The sequence below is a fragment of the Bactrocera dorsalis genome, chromosome 2 (genome assembly GCF_023373825.1).
Source record: "Bactrocera dorsalis isolate Fly_Bdor chromosome 2, ASM2337382v1, whole genome shotgun sequence".
NCBI classification, from domain to species: domain Eukaryota; kingdom Metazoa; phylum Arthropoda; class Insecta; order Diptera; family Tephritidae; genus Bactrocera; species Bactrocera dorsalis.
This window is the reverse complement of record NC_064304.1, coordinates 100,926,822-100,944,350: the sequence shown is the minus strand read 5'-3', so window position 1 is coordinate 100,944,350 and position 17,529 is coordinate 100,926,822. Positions and strand designations below refer to the sequence as shown.

General features: G+C 35.0%; 1 protein-coding gene across 7 annotated transcripts in view; it reads right to left on the bottom strand.

Annotated features, from left to right (window-relative positions):
* Window positions 1-17,529, bottom strand: part of LOC105226056 (TBC1 domain family member 4) — a 46,767-nt gene that overhangs the window by 6,509 nt on the left and 22,729 nt on the right. The window contains exons 1-5 of one of the 7 annotated variants that reach the window (XM_049447161.1): window positions 15,862-16,983; window positions 15,617-15,784; window positions 2,293-2,568; window positions 1,605-2,203; window positions 326-553 (exon numbers count right to left, since the gene is read on the bottom strand). In XM_049447161.1, coding sequence (XP_049303118.1) covers window positions 326-553; window positions 1,605-2,203; window positions 2,293-2,568; window positions 15,617-15,697 — 1,184 coding nt within the window. In that variant the 5' untranslated portion in view covers window positions 15,698-15,784; window positions 15,862-16,983. Of the gene's footprint in view, window positions 1-325; window positions 554-1,604; window positions 2,204-2,292; window positions 2,569-2,723; window positions 3,165-15,616; window positions 16,984-17,529 lie in introns of those variants that run through there. The other 6 variants (XM_049447162.1, XM_011204802.4, XM_011204803.4 and 3 more) reach the window with 6 other exon arrangements.

The window sequence follows — 17,529 nt, the reverse complement described above, 5'->3', positions numbered from 1 at the left end:
AATGTGGATATTTATTATGCGAATGGTTTGCGAATGTAATATTACTGAAAACCGAAAATTAAGGGTTCAACTCAAGCTACTAAATAATCATGCAAGACAAAAGCTTCTGAAACACAAAAAAACAACTATAAAAGCTTCTAAGCAAATATACATAAAAAAACATATAACTTAATACACATTTTCTTCAATCAGCTTGGAGCCTTTAACAAGCAACAAAATGCGTTTAAGTAGAATGCAACAAAAAGCTACAACTTTTCAAAGTACACGGTCAATCTAATGCATGCCGCTGGTGAAAAGCCAGAAAACGCTACAACATCCTACTCACGTGTCGAGCGTTGCGTAGGTTGGTTGTTGTGGTATCTTGAGCATTTGCTGTTGAGTTTCATCAGCTGCTGTTGTTGTTGTCGTTTTTTCTTGTTGCTTCGCTTGCTCTTTTGGAGCCTCCGCCTCCTGCGCCTGACGTGGCGGTGATGGATGTTTGTTGATTATAACATTCGGTGCAAGTGACACATCTGTCCTTGGACCTGCTACTTTTTCTTCTTCTGTGCTTGCACTGTTATTCCGTTTTTGTTATTGTTGTTGATTAAGGAAAAGAGGAATGTGCGTTTTAAATTAGACATAATGCTTATGGAACCGCTAACTTCTTATTAATAATATTCGAAATAATTTTTTTTTTTTGAAATTTGTCATTGCGGAACTGCAATAATTCCCTAGTTAGTTCACTTTGTGCAAAAACTTGATTGAAATACTTTGCCCCTTTAAGAAACCATAAATAAAAAGTCACGGGGCAACTCTCACTATTACGTGTTGAGAGGGTAGAAAATGTTGCACTATTGCCTGGTTATAAGGCAATACTTTGAGAAAAAGAGCAATCAGTCCTGAAAACATATTGAGGAAAGAACAGTCCGAGCATAGAGCATTGAATATAAAGTACAGTGAAGCCTTCATATAACGAATTGTGATATAACGAAAATGAGGGCGAGTTTCCTATAAAAAAGAAATGCATATACATATATGTTTAACTTGATTTTGACAGCAGCTATATGTTATAGTGAACCGATCTGAGATTGTAGCACTGGTTTGGCCTGTTATCTATACCAAATTTCGAGAAGATATATTGTCAAATTAACAAGTTTTTCATACAAGAACTTGATTTTGATCGATCAGTTTGTATGTCAGCTATGTGCTAGAGTAGTCCGATACAGGAGCGATTCTGACCAATGTGCAATTTCTTGATAAAAGAACAAAGACGAAAAGCTTGTCACACTTATCATTTATATTTATATTTAAAAGGTTCTCCAACCTTTCCTTCTGAGTGTTAAAAACATTGCGGCCTATTGGAAGTATCACCACAAACTTCATTGCTTATCCTTGAGTGGGTGTTTCTAGCACCAGAAATGTAACCGAATTTTTATTAAATTAGTTATTTTCTCGACTGGTTTAGATTGCATTTCAACTTAGAATCTCTTCTCCTCTTATGCAATCGACAGAAAAATCTAAAGTTCTCACACCATTTCAAAAATTTAATCTTTTTTGCTTATATCCACATACACGCATACTAGAAACATATGTCCTTGAAAATATGTACTCATATGGGCACTTACTCTTTTTTCACAGGAAGTTCAGTCTGACTAATGCCGCGCAGTAATCGCTTTGGTAATTTATTCGATTTGTTTGATGTGTTCTGCTCATCCCCAACGATTTGTGTAACGCCTTCCTCTGCAATGCTTTCTTTCATCGACTTGCGTGGCAGTGCATCCTGCTGTTCAGCTTCCGTTTCTGTCTCCGTTGATGTTTCGGCTTCTGTTTCTGCGCCCGCGCCCTCAGCCATTTCTGCCGCTGACTCTTCAGCATCACTCTCTTTGAGCGAAATGGTTTTCAGATCGAACGTTACTGTGCTACTATTGGCGTGCGCGTTGACATTGCTGGACTCAACATTCAAGGAGAGTTTGCGATTAGACGCTGCTGCCGTTGTTGCTGCGCTGGCCGTGGCGGTGGCGGTCAACTGCATGAGACGTGTACGTTGCGCGTCGTACGCCTTGAACTTGGGCAGGGCGTCATCGATGAATGAGAAGGGCACGCGCTTGTGTGACACACGTATTTTACCCACATACATGACTTCGAAGAAGTGTGTGTGATTGGGTGAGATATCGGCGAGCAATGACAGATTACTCTGCGCAGAGGTAGATGTCGGAATGTGCACCTGTGTATGAGTGTGGAAAGTTGGCTTAGGTTGCGTGTTTATAGATATTTACGTTGCATTTGTAGATTGACTGAAGTAATTGTACTTACGGTGCCCGCTGAGTTGCTCAAGCCATGCGTATACGATTTAGATGATTTCATCTTAGACGAAATAATATTGGGACTAGCATCGTGTTGAGCATTGCGTACGGCTTCGCTGAGCTTGAGATTGGTGGCCGGTGTGGCGTGTATGCCGTTGCCGGTGAGTGCGCGTTGCATGGATAAGTCATTGCTGGAGCCGTTGGCGACAAAGGTCTGCGGTATACTGCCCACAGAGCCGCCAAGTGTGTGCGCAGGATCACGCATTTGATGCATGAGCTCGGCCATCTGCAAAACGGTTAACAAAAACCAAATAAAATAATTAGTGTAAAAAAATTACGGTAAATAATCTTGTTATTTTGTCAAAACAACGTTATATTGCGATTAATTGCAGTTAATATAAAGCAATTGTTATTGAAATAATTAAATTTTTGTTAGACAACCTCTTACGAATTGTTACCGCTCGGCAGCGATTCACTTTGATTAATAAAAACGGCAACGATTTCAAGAAAAAAGTGCATCATTAGCGTCACACGTGATACAAACGTGATTCACACTTCGTCAAACGGTAGTTTTAGTGTAGTTGTATAGAATTTAAATACAAAAATGCATGCAAATCAAACATTTATTTCTTTTTCGGCAAAATGTTGCAACAGTCGGGGGTATATATGTAGCGTCGCATTAGTATATTATTTACTGCAAATCGGGTTTAAGTATTTAGTAATGATGAGCGCCAAGTCCACTGCGTTCATGTCGCACGTCGCAGACGTTGACATTTTGCCAAAGCGCGCGTGTTTTTTTTTATAAAAGAGTAATATACAAAAAGGTTTAAAAATAGCAACAAAATAGCGACAAATTGTAATTAGTATACATACATTGTGACAAAAAAAGCGCCTGGAAATTGTAATTAAATTCCCCGGGTAAATGATATTTCAAAAAAATGTATTTCGCTAAGTTGGTAGGACTGTTCAAATATGGGCGCGATCTGTCAACCAGTTTGTTTACAGCAGTTGCTTAAGTCGGCACACCTCAGTAGTGAATTGCGAATTTTATAAGGGATAAAAATATCGAACAAAGAATTTGTCTCAAATTTTGTATTTCTAACCAATTTTCGATGGTATCTTGAATTGGCGCCAAATTGCTAAAAGAAGAAACGAGTGAGTGGCACGCTGTTGCACGCTCGGCTATAACCGCGTAAGCTGTGCCTACGCCATTAAAGAAGATGAAGACGCAAATTTCGTGTGCAGAATCGTTGAAAATGGTGGAAAAGGCTTTCAGTGGTTCAGTTATATCAAAAACAAAAATCTACGAGTGGTACAAGCCTTCAAGGACAGTCGAGAGATTGTAGAAGACATGTCTCGTTCTGGACGACCTTCGACCTCTTCAACTGATGAAAATATTAAAAGCTCTACATATCTCGTAAGTTCGTGATTTTGGTGGACATTTTGGGTATGAAACGCGTTCTTTCTTGACTCGTTCCACAAGGCTGCGTTTTTTTCGAAAAGAGTACCGTTAAACAGGTTCCTTAGAACATGCTTGATCGTGCGAATTCCCATCCCACATTCATAGAGAGTATTATAACTGCCGATGAGAAAATCATCAGAATGGAGGAAAAAAAGGTGCCGAAACCAAAAAACAACACGCCAAAGCTGCTCAAAAATAAAGGTGATGCTCATTATGTTTTAGATATACGTAGTTTGGTGCATCATGAACTTGTTCCGGAGGGACAGACGGTCAATAGCGAGTTCTATTTGGCCGTATTGGGGCGTTTGAGTGAGAACATCCGTCGGAAATGATCGAAATTGTGGAAGAGCATTTCATGGTTTTTATATGATGATTATGCACCACTGTACTCACCAGATTTGGATCTGTGTGATCTTTTCTAGTTCCTCAAACGGAATTTGTCGCTCCGTGGAACTCGTTTTCAATCGATCAAAAAGATAAAACGAAATTCGATGAAGGAGCTGAAAGCGATCACAAAAAGTGCTTATGAAAAGTGTTTGGAGGACTGGAAAAATCGATGACATAAGTGTACTCGTATTACATCTGATGGAGATTACTTTGAAGGCGACAAAACAAATATTGATTAATAATTAAAAATATTTTGGGTTTTATTTAGAACTTTTGGGTACTTTTTTGTCACACTTTTTATGTGTATAGGAAGCTTCTAAGGGTGGCAACAACATCGGAATAGTTTATGCAATTAAATAAATATATCTTATACATGCATATGTATATACGTATATTTGGCTTTAGTTGGGCGCTTATGAGTCTACGTTGATCAAGACGAAATTTAGCAAACAAATCCATTAAGGATTACAAAGCATTAAACTTCAAACGGAAAATTGCATTGTGATATATGTATATATGTATGTATATATGTAGATGTATAGTATATTTGTATGAAAACACAAACATTTGCGGCTATATTTGTATGTACATATGTAAATACACATAGATAGAAGCGCAGCAACAAAGAAAATGTGCTGCCAAATACCATAAATCAACAAAATAAAGTGTGATGAACTTGTGTACTTTTTTATATACATAAAATATATACAAATGCTATTACATTTTTTCCTCAAATTATTATTATTATTTTTTTTTCATTTTAAAAATTTCACCGCACACATAAATTTCATACAAAACTTCATAAACGCTTTCTATTAGCAATGAAGAAATCACTTTTGGATTTATTTTGGGCTGTTTTCGATTTTTTCGAGCATAACGAAAAATGGAATTATGTATCTTTTCAAACAATTCCAGCTCAGTGTGTGATCTACAAACTGACTGATAGACAGCAATAAATTATAAATAGATATTTATATATATTTTCTCGTAGTTCCTAGGTGGAACATAGGATATATATATACTTCTAGTTCTTTATATACATATGTACACATTTATCTACATATATACCTGTGTTTTGGTATATATTAACAAAATAAATACTTTCAACCTTAGAAACTGAAAATGTTTTGATTTTTTGAAAAGCTTAACATTAAATGTCATTGTAGTCCTGAGATTATTTTTTGTGTTTTTCTTTCATGCGACAAAAAATGTATGCATATTTGTTAGTATTATCGCCAAAAACTAAAATTGTTCTACTGAAACATTTCTTTATTTAGTTGTGCAACAAAAATTGAAGACTTAAAAGTATTTACATAGCTTATAGTCAGTCAGACAACCACGTCTAAAAGTTTCAAGGCAAAAAATAAAAAAATACTAAACTTTGTATATTGTTCTCATAAATATTTTCTTCGAACGCATTATAAAAATCGTAGAAAAATATATTCCTGTGAGTCACCCATTCTTAAGCACAACAACATTGAATCGAAAAATAACGGAATTATAGCTAAAATTTTAAAGATATTTAAGGCGGTAAATACAGGAACTTATTTTATGTTATGGACATTGTTGTTGTTTCCAAGATAGACGAAATTCTCTACGACTTCAGTGTTATGACTGCCAACAGTGACGTGGGAGTCAAGTTGCGAGTCGCCTGTTTGTTTGGGGACAAGAAATATTTCGTCTTGCCCTCGTTCACTACCAGACCCACTTGCTTCGCTTCCTTATCCAGTCCGGAGTAAGCAGTTGAGGCCAATGCTTACACTCTTATAAAAATTATGCTTTCCCGATGTAGCTCTGCAGCTCGAATTATTTTCTCCAGCAGTAGATTGAATTGATGATTGATTGAGTCCCACGATAAGGAGTCGCCTTGTCTGAAACCTCGATACTTGATATCGAACGGCTCAGAGGTTCTTCCTGATCCTGACGGAGCTTTTGGTATTGCTCAACGTCAGTATACACAGCCATATTACTTTTGCGGGGATACCAAATTCAGACATAACCACATAGAAGCAACTCCTTTTCGTTCTATCAAAAGAAGCTTTAAAATCGGCGAAGAAGTGGTGTGTGTCGATCCTCTTTTCACGGGTCTTTCATAAAATTTAACGCATGGTGAATATCTGGTCTGTTGTTGAGTTTGCAGGTCTAAAGCCGAACTCAACGGTTAACGGTGAACTTTAATCTTTCATAAAATACGTTCGATATGCGATGTTGAGGAGGCTTATCCTACGGTAGTTGGCATAGATTGTGGGATTTCCTTTTTTGTGGGTTGGGCAGAACACACTTAAATTCCAATCGTCGGGTATGCTTTCGTCCGACCGAATTCTACAACGAAGCTGATGATTTACGTACATATATATTTTATATTGGTGTTACAAATTTCATGACAATCTTAGTAGTATACTCTATTCAGTGTATAAAAAACATTCCTAATCGCATCCGTTGTTTTCAAGCAAAGTAATAGGTATTTGGATATTTACATAAAGTCTGTTTGCGGATTCATGGTTTCCATAAAAAATATAACAAAAACGTATCAAAAGCTTACAAAGCTACCACTTAACTAGTGACTAATCGAACACGCAACTCTCATGTTCTTTGTAATCATTTCGTATTGTATTAATTGGACAACTTTGTTTTGATTTCGAATATTTAATAAGAGGGCAGGGCTCAAATAGTGCATAAGTTGCAGAAGTGGGGATTCGATATACTAAAAAAAAGCTGTTTTAAGTGCTTTAAGTTTTAAACAAAAAATAACTTAATATACATATATACAATTATATGCATATTTAAGAAAAAATATATATCTACATTGTAGTTTATCTAAACGCTTTAATTAATAATTCCCGGAATAGCCACAAATCGTGTGAAAATCAAAATTCCGTGTGCGCTCAATGCTTGAGTGGAACAAGACAATAAGTATCTGTTCGCTGAATGCATATACTAATACTAGTATGTATGTGTATAATGTATGGAAGTAAATATATTTATTAAATGCTTGTTTGTAATAATTCAAAAAGTACAGATGTCTCTTGTGTGTATGTATGTTTGTGTGGAAAACCCGCAACCGAACGTGTTAACAGCTAAGTATTTGCATTTGAATTTGCTGTGAATTCCTTAGAACTGCTGTGCAAACTTCTGTCTTTTCTGTCTAGTGAGAAGTGTTTGGATAATTACATATTTAAATAAACGCCAAGTCACGTAAATAATGAACTTCACTGTCTAACTAATTGTATGTATGTGTACATGTAAATTGTGAAAAAATGAATTGTTTAAAACATTTAGCGCAAAAGATACTTTGTTGGCCTACTGTGCCACCACTGTGCTTATTTCTACCGTGCATTACGAGCACTTTGCTAACGGTGGACGCCATGGCGTATGAGCAATCTGCAATGACGTCGCACTGAATGATCATGAAGACAGAACGCCGCTGATCACACATGGCTGGGATGATGTGCAACCATGTACTTGGTGGGCGACATATTACCTATATATAGGTACAAATATGTATATTTGTATGTAGTTATGTATACATACATATATACGGATAGATTATATATTAAAAATGCATGAGTAACAGAAGCCCAAAAAATGCATATGAAGAAGCAAATTGTATTTGTATTGTGGTGATGACCAAATATACAAGTATTTTTAATTTCATATATATATATACATATATATTAAGTATATTATATGTACATGTATACATATATTTTTGCTTGTTTTAAATATTATTTTTTTAATATTTTAGGCACATTTACAAATACAAAACAAAGCTAGGTTGTCGAAAATAATTTACATTTGTGCAATTCACAAGTCTCATAAAGTTGTATGTTATAACGATTCGAAAACATAGCATTGAGAATTGTAAATGTGTAAACTCATTTTTGTATGAAATCCAACAACAATTTCTTAAACAAGTGTAAAAATTTATAATTTTACGATTTTACGATGCTTTACGACAGGTTGTGAGTACCCCAAGTAAAAATAACAATTTAAATTTTACAACAATAAATGCAAAATAAATTTGCTTATATTTTACATACATACATATATTACACGTAAATTTAATTGCCATTTTATGGCTTTATTTGTGGACTTTCTTTTGATGTTTCCAAATATATATTTTGTACAGTTAGTAGAACAATTGCATGCGGTAAGAGGTGAGATGGATGTTATATAAGCAGAAATAAAAATAAAATGGCAAACAATAACAAATTGTTTCCTTTATGTCTGTGCCTTAGAGAACGCAGGGTGGGAGAGAATATTGTGTGGGTACAAACAAAAGCCAAAAATGGGAGAACTTCCCTTGAAAGGTATAAACTATTTTTGTAGCAGCGTTATATTTGAGCTTTAACCAAAAAAAAAAAACATTTGAATTATTTAAATGATTTTCAAAGAAAGCAAAAAAAGAATAGGAACATATGAAAACATGTGCATCTAATTAATAATTTCAATTAATTCTGTGTGATAAACATGATGTTTTATGTAAGCATATACAGTACCTATTTACAAAACATTTCCTTTTACAAATCTGTTAAAAACTATCTTTTTTGTAAGCCTCCACTAGAACACCATGAGTTCTTAATACTAATTATATGCATACAAGCAAATACATATACAAGGCGCGTGTCATATCAGGTAAATACGGTGAGTGGTTAATGGTTTAAATGTGATTTTTGGTCAAATAATCGTCCTTCGAATGTTGGATTCTGAGCAATTTTTGGTCGCCAGTCAATTTGTGCGGAACAAACCGTGCACACAACTTTCGTAATCGATTTTCAATTCCATTTCCATGAATTTAAATGATGATTTTGATTGGCCCACATGCTGATCGTCATTTATGTCCTCACGACCACTTTAAAAACGTTGAAACCACTCGTGCACTCTGCTACGGAATAGGCAATCATCGCCATAAACTTGTTTCATCAACTGAAACGTTTCGGTAAAAGTGTTACCAATTTTAAAACAAAATTTGAGTTTGGGTCTTTGTTTGAAGCTCATTTTCGCACCGATAACACAAACATACTGACACTTAAAACACAATAACTTCACTTCCAATTGATGAAATGTTATGAAACTCTCACTGGACAATCGATAAAGATAGCAGACTCTAACGCACCAGTCGACATATAGATGGCGCCACAAGGGGCGCTAGATTCAAAAAGTCCTTCTTACTTTGGAACGCAGCTTGTATGTATGTATGAATGTACGATAAACAATATAGTCAACTGAAGCTAGACTTTGTGACCCCAATTATTAACTTACGAATAACAAGCACAGTTGCTTGTATAGTCTATGTATGTATGTTTGTAAGTACGTATATATGTACATATGTAAATACATATGCAAAACTATCTATTTGTAAATGTACATCGCCGAGTGCGTAATTATTCGCAATAAATTAAACAACTCTATAAATAGTCGAGGAAATATGTTTTTAACTGATCAGGTAATTAAGCTCATGTATACACAGATGTATACACACATACATAAAAGCTTATAGTGGATACATTTGTTATATTTACATATGTTTAAGATGAAGACCCTTGACCGTAGGATGCTATTAATCTTAAGCAGTTCATACTTTGACCAACACGTTTCAAGAGTATAAAAAGAAAATAAATGACATTTTGCAAATTTTCTACACTTTTCCCACAAGAATTCTAACTTTTCCTTGAATTGAAAAGCAATTTGGTTCTTCTTCAATCATTTTCTTCTAAGTTTTAGAAATCGAAATTATATATATATTCTCCACTTATTTTTTGCTAAAAATAAGAATCTGTGTAAATTGTGATAACATAAACACAGTAAGAAATATTTTTCAAAAAATCGCATTTTAACTACTCAATGTTGTAATGCCCAAACGAATCAATTTACACAAGTGAGTAAAAACACTTGTCGGCTAAGCACTAAACTAGTGTACATATGTATGTAATTAATAGTAAATATTTAAACTACTTATTTACATATTCGCATTAAAGTTTGTATTTATGTAAACCAAGGCGACGTGACTGTTTATTTGACGGCGAAGGCAACTAAACACAAACAAAAAGCAGGGAAAATATATTGAAATCGAAAAAGAAAAGCAAAACAGTGGACTTATTGACTGACCAATAAGTGAAGTACTTGTAAATAGCTCGCGGCTTTCTACAGATAACTTGTGCTTAGTAAATCCTCGAATATTTATATAACATGTTTGTAAATATTTATGGAATTTAGAAATATTTAATGAAAGAATGATTTAAATAAAGTGAAACCGACTGCATAACTTGCAAAGAAAACAACTAAATCATGTTTAGATAATGATGAATGAGCTTACTTTAAAAAATATATTGAAAGTTGACAAAGATGACAAGAGAAATATGTATGTAATATTGTTCAGTTGACAATATTTGTTTAAGGATCAGCAATAATCTACAATAATGGGACGATCCTATCAGTATTGATAAGTATTTCCATCATTTTAAGATCCTGCTTAAACCGCACTCCCTTTTTCTCACTAAAATTATGTAAATTATCCGAAAATGTGTCCAAATGATTGTAGATATAGTCATTCTTTCGCCTTGCAGACACACTTCAGCATATTTTGCATAAATTTCTTTTTTTTACTAAAATCCTTAAGTTCGACGAACAAAGACCGAACTCTACAAGTCACTCATCATCCTCATCTATGCTATGTGATGCAGAGGCATGGAAGATGACAACATGTGATGAATTGGCGTTACGAGTTTTCGAGAAAAAGTATGAATAATGCAGTTGGCAGAACGATGAGCTGCATGAGATATACGAAGATATTGACATATGTACTTATGTAGTACCGCGAATTAAAAAACAGTGGCTACGCTGACTAAGTCATGTCGTCCGAATGGATGAAAACATTCCAGCTCTGAGAGTAATCTATGCAGTACCCGCCGGGGGAGGCATAGGAAGAGGAAGACTTCCACTACGTAGGAAATACCAGGTGGAGAAGGGCCTGGTTACGCTTGGAATCTCCACAACTTGCTCGCTGTTGTAAACTAATAAAAACAAGAGCGCATTCAATACTTTGACGAATAAATTCGTAATCTGGACACTTAAAACCATCGAACTTTGCTCGATATCCAGGGCAACAAAACATCCATCCAGTCCAATTTTTCATTACTTTTTCTAGTATAACTGGCCTTATATCACCAACAAAGCGCCAAATATGATTTCCAATTGATCAGTTTTTGACTTCCTCAAACGTTGTTTGACTAAAATCTCTTCACTTAGCTGGCCTGGTATGAAAGACAGCCTGGACATTCGTTCGAGAATATTAAGCATAAAAGTGGTACAAAACCTTCAAAGACGATCGAGAGATCGTTGAAGACATTCCCCGTTCTGGACGACCTTTGATCAGGCAAGTGTTAGAAAGATGGCAAGAGATCTCGACCGTAGACAGGTCTCTTTGGACATGCTTAATCGTGCGAATTCCGATCCCACATTCATGGAGAGCATTATATAACTGCCGATGGGCATGGGATTAGGAGTGTGACAGGTAAACAAGTCAACAATCGTCGCAAGGGAATCCGTTTTCAGTCGATCGAAGAGATAAAAAAAAAATTCGCTGGAGGAGCTGAAGGCCAATCCAAAAACTGCTTATGAAAAGTGTGACTGGAAAACTCGTTAACATATGTAAGTATATTACATCTGATGGGAATTACTTTAAAGGCGACCAAATAAAAATTGATAAATAACTAAATATTTTGCTTTATTTGCCACAATGATAATCGCAAATAATTTTTTTTTGTATTTCTGGAGCAAGATTGCATGATAATTTGCGAATATTACTAAGCATAAAGTTCAAACATATGTATGTATATATGTATGTATGTGTTTACTATGACTGTTTGGACAGCTATCACCTATCACAAACTTATTGTTATAGTTCTAAAAACCAATGTACTTAAGTACATACTCAGGTGTGCAAGTACCTTTGCCTACATATGTAAATAGGATTATACATAGGTACATACATATGTAAGTATATATATACATATGTTTAAACATAAATATTTTTTCATCGTTTTTTCAGCGTTTTATGCTTAACTCAGACGCGTTCGTTCAAACGCCAATGAAAGCGACTTGTTTATTTTTATAAATTAATTTATGACGTTGTTTTTGTATGTTTGGATACGCATACATACAATTGTACATGCATACATATGTAAACCAATTTAAAATGTGTTGTGGTTCCCTACCGAATTTCAATCAATTTAGCTTTTTATTAAAATAACACAAATATTGTGGGGGAAAAGATGTTTTTGTCTACAATAAAGGAACGTGTTTGCGCGCATATTTATTTATCTTTAATTCTGTGTGTGTGTCTTTACATATGTACATACAGATAGGTATGCGTACACAGCCGTTTACGCACTTGCTTTTAATACTCATTGCTTTTAATACAATTTTAATTGAATTAATATTAAGCTTTTTATACCAAAACAACCGCCAGCCAGCGACTGCTTATCACATGGCCGACCAGTTATGTGGGCAGTCGGTGGCCGTATGTTATTAACGGTACACACATGCTGATTTCGTTGTAAATATTTATTGCCAATTATTAACGTTTGCATTGTTTATAAATACTGCATATAGCACATACATTTATACATATTATGTATGTATGTACATACCGATACATAACTGTTTGAAAATGCATTGAGCTTGTGAGAAACCGAGCGTCGCCGGTACGCTGTTAATTGAATATCATTGCACTTTATTATGCGGAAATTGACGGCAATGCGTTGCAATCAGGTAGAGAAGACTTGTACATAACATTCTTAAATGTTTTCAGGAAATTATGATACAAGTTACTATACTATGCTTTTTATTAACTGATAGTTTAAACACAAAGCTTTTGAAGTGCAGAGTTGTAATCTGTCAGATGTCAAATCCAGCTGTCAAGTTGAACAAATTGTTTTGAAATTTCATTATCGTCAACGATTATATTAATTTCATCTCTCCGTGAAATTCGGGTATTTAATGTTACCAGTAACATTTATATTATAATGGAGGTTACGTAATCGGAACGCGCCAGGATTTATATTCAATTGAGAACTTGCCAAGTCGATTCAACATAATTTGGAAATCCCACTGCAACAACGACAATGACTATACTACTACGTATGTATAAGATGAATGGAAAAAACAAAAAAAAATAATGAGATGACTATACTATATGTATATTGTATGCGATTCTACTTTTGATCGAAGCTAAGTGCTTTCCGAACCATATCAAGTGACTATGCTGAAGTTTTAACTTCAGTAAAACAGATTCATGAAAAATTCCAGCGTTTGAGATACTTGGGTGGATTCTGTACTTACGCTAAGGAAAAAGAGAGGATAGAATCGAAAGAATCACAATGGGACAAAACCTCATGCAAAGGACGGCGGACATATGGATAACATACACCCATTCGTGGATAGATAGACAAAATTCAACCTGGATTTGTACATGAACCGTGGTCTTGGGTGATTTAGAAGCTACCTTTAGTGTATTATCATCATGACCTTTGTCCGATCTGTCTAAGGTGTACAGAGTTTATACAAGACTTTGCATACTTCTTGCATCAGTTTTCAAGTATAAGGGAAAAAGCTGAAAACCACACTTGGCGGTAGTTTCACGGTGAAAAATTTTATAGAATTTATATATATATGTAAGTCTTCTGTTTAATGTCTTCTTCTCTAATACTTAGTCTAGTGGTTCCGTGGGAGAAAAATGAAGTGTGAGTAACGAAGTAAAGTTCCTCACTTCGGCTTTCGAAGCGATAAATGAGTACGTCTATGGTCTTGAAAACACTACTCATTTGGTAAAATTTCGAAAACAAATGCCTGTCAAATTTCCTGTGATATCGAAGGGTGGGTATGGGCTAGTCTACAGACATTTCAGAGTCTATCGTTAGTATTAATTACAAATTTTAATTGTAGTTTCACACTACCCAAGAGTACGACTTTTGACTGGCTGTACCTCCTAAAAACTAACGAAAAGGAATCCATAATAGAGGCACGCAATGCAGAATATATAACACCCGTAGCTGAGAGTGTACCCGAAAACCGTGGAGAGTCGATTCGGCGTCATTCACAGCAACTCGTATTGACCTATGGAACGACTTGGCGCATTTTACGTCGAGATGAAGTTGAAGATCCGACGTTTTCGAGACAAATTTCGTTCAGCGATGATTGAATATCATTTCAATCGGAATATAAACAAGCAAAATTGCCCCATTCGGGATTAAGAGAAAGCTGAAGAGATTCAAGAACTGCCAGTACATCCAGAAAAAAACAACGTTTTGGTATGGGCCGGTAGAATTATCGGTTCATATTTCTTCAAAATGATGAAGGTGAGAACATAACCGTCCATGGCGACCGTTATCGCGGCATGACAAATTGATGTCTGAAAATAAAACTCGCGATCTCGGCGACATTAGATTTCAAAAAGACGGCGCCACTTCCTAAGCATCGCATCAATCAAAAGATTTATTGAGAAAACACTTCGTTGAGCAGATAATTACACGTTTTGGGTTCTTCGATTGGCCACAAAGATCGTGTGATACCACACCATTAGACTTTTTTCGGTAGGGATATGAAAAATCTAAAGTCTATGCGGACAATCCCGCTTCGATTCAGATCTTAAAGCAAAACAGCACGCATGTCATTCGCCAATTACTAGTCGAAATGCCCGAACGAGTCATCGAAAGTTGGTCTAATGGATGGACCTTCTGAGATGTAGTCCAGGCCAACATTTGAAAGAAATAATCTTCAAAAAATAAATGCGAAAGCATATTCTTTCGAATGATAATAAACATTCTCTATTAGATTTAAAGTTTCTGTGTTTTTTTTTTTATTAGGGAACCTCCAAATGGATCACCCTTTATATGACTAAAGCTTTTACCAATAAGACTCTCTTTGTAAGGTTTATATGGTATAATTCGAAAGAGGTTGAGTAAAAAAAGCGATATATTTACTGAGAAAATATGAATGTCATAACGGCTTCGCAAATTAAACAGAAAATTAAAATTTTCTGCTCAAATTTAATTTATTAGTAAAAGTAAATATTTTTGCCATAACTTTTCTTTTTTTTCAATCCATTAGCTCTGGTGCAAGTGCAGCATTCCGAAAAGTTAGCACATACATAAATTCTTTTATATTGGAGATTTACTATTCCAAGAATAGTTGGAAATTCTATAATAAATCGAAGCAGATTAATTTGCATACAAGTTTTATTAGTACATACGATCAGCCGAAAGGCACATGCACATGCAAAATTGTTTGTTTGTCTGTTAGAAAAAATACTGCCGTTTTGAGAAAGAAGAGGATATTTATTAGTGTTTTGCTTGCTCAAACACAGACAACTTTCAATGTCATTCGCAAATGCGGTCAGCAACAAAGCAAAACAAATTTTTGTTATTTAAATTTTTTTTTTTAATTCTTTTAATTTGTTTTACATATACTCAATTTATTTACGTACTGTACGGCTCTTGTTCAATGTTGAGGCATCGCTAAGCGATGTGGTGAGAATCGTGTCACGATGAAATGGCACCGTGAACATTTTGTTTTCTGCAATTTATTACACTTACTAGAGGAATTCAAGGGGAAAGCTTTGCGTCGATGAGCCGGAACAGCTATTGGGGGAAGTCTAGTTGTATAAATATATATAGTACTTCCTATATTATATGATAATATGTCAACCACTTGATTTCTAATTCAATTTACCATTGAATTTTCAAAACTGCAGCTGGGCAATTTCTCGGCAGTTCGGCGTTTTTGGCACAGATTTTGTTAGCTTTTGCTATAGATGCTATATTTTCTTATTTTTATTTTTTATTATAGGTTAATTGCTTGCGATTGACCCTAGCGGACACAGCTAAGGACAAATAGTGTTTTAATTTTTATTAATTGCTTCCTTGATCACTTTTTAATGCATTTTTAACTCATTTGCTTGCAGTCATTTAAATAATATCACAATAGTATAATATAATCACAATTTTTGTACACTGCTTGAATGCTTAAAAGACTTCTCACATTGCTTTTACAATAAATTTATTAACTTTAATGTAGATCGATCGATTGTGCGACCAATGACGATCGATTGCATCACACACAGGGGCACAGCTGGGTTGCATGCCACAAACACGACTATACTATTTGCTTATATGTTCACTTATGGATATCCGTTTGTTTTTTCTTGTTGTTGGAGACACTTACAAGCATACACATGTATGCAGCGTTTTGGCGATCAACCAAGATCACACCACCAATAATGAAGTGTGGCGTGCGATCCTTTAAATAAATCACCAAGTGGAAACTTTTTTGCATCAATTAATTCTTTGTGTTATTTGTAGGTCACTAGCATTTCAATGAACTATTTTTATTGGTTTATGCGGCGAATTGAAATTTTGCGAATTTTTATGAAATCATTCTTATTTTAATTTTAAAATTATAAATTAATATTTATAATTGCTAGCCGACATTTTCTAAAAAAAAAACTTAGCATAAATCACATTTTCACAGCTGCTCATTTAAACTTTGTAACGCCCGTCAAACCGACAAAACTGTTTTACGTAAGTAATCACTGTAAACGTACGATCACCAAACGCACGGTGAGTTTTAACGTTGAAACAAAAAATCACAAATTCAATATGCACTTTCAGACATTCAATAATATTTTATTTAATTTAATTAATATTTTCTACTCCCTGCCTAATCATTATACACGAGGGAGCGTTCTGGACTAGCATGTTAACGGCAAATTGTTAATTTTTCAACTGACGGGCAACGCAAAATCGTGAATTGTTCGACGTGATCGCGGCGACGGCTGGTCAACAGCTGTTGGGCGGCGGACGATTGCTCCGCTTGGTGGCACGAACTTATTGTTTGCGAATACATAGATATATACAGCAAATGTATGCTTGTATTCATTAGTGATGATAGTTATCAATCCCGTAGTCTATAGGTACTTACATTTGTAAACGAAAGCAAAATATTTTTCAATCGAAACTAAGACCAAAAAATATAAAAATATCTTCACTGCATGAGATGTCTCTAAAGATGGCTCAGTCTACCAGAAACTTTTCCGCGACGAAAAAGAAGCATTAACTCTGTTACAAACTTTTAATTCGATACAAATTATTTCAAAATGTTTAGAAATATAAAAACATTATGTTATACGAGTATTCTACTCTAATCTAATCTAGTCCCATGTATTATTTTCTTCAAGCCACTGATTACTCAAAATCGCTCTGTTCGTCTTTCGGGATTGTTGTGTCTAAAGCGCTCACTCTCTCAGTTTATTTACATCCATATGTTCATGTTTAGCTTTCTCTCATTTCACACACATGGCACAAACGCACTCGTTTCGACCAAGTGATCGTACCATTCAGT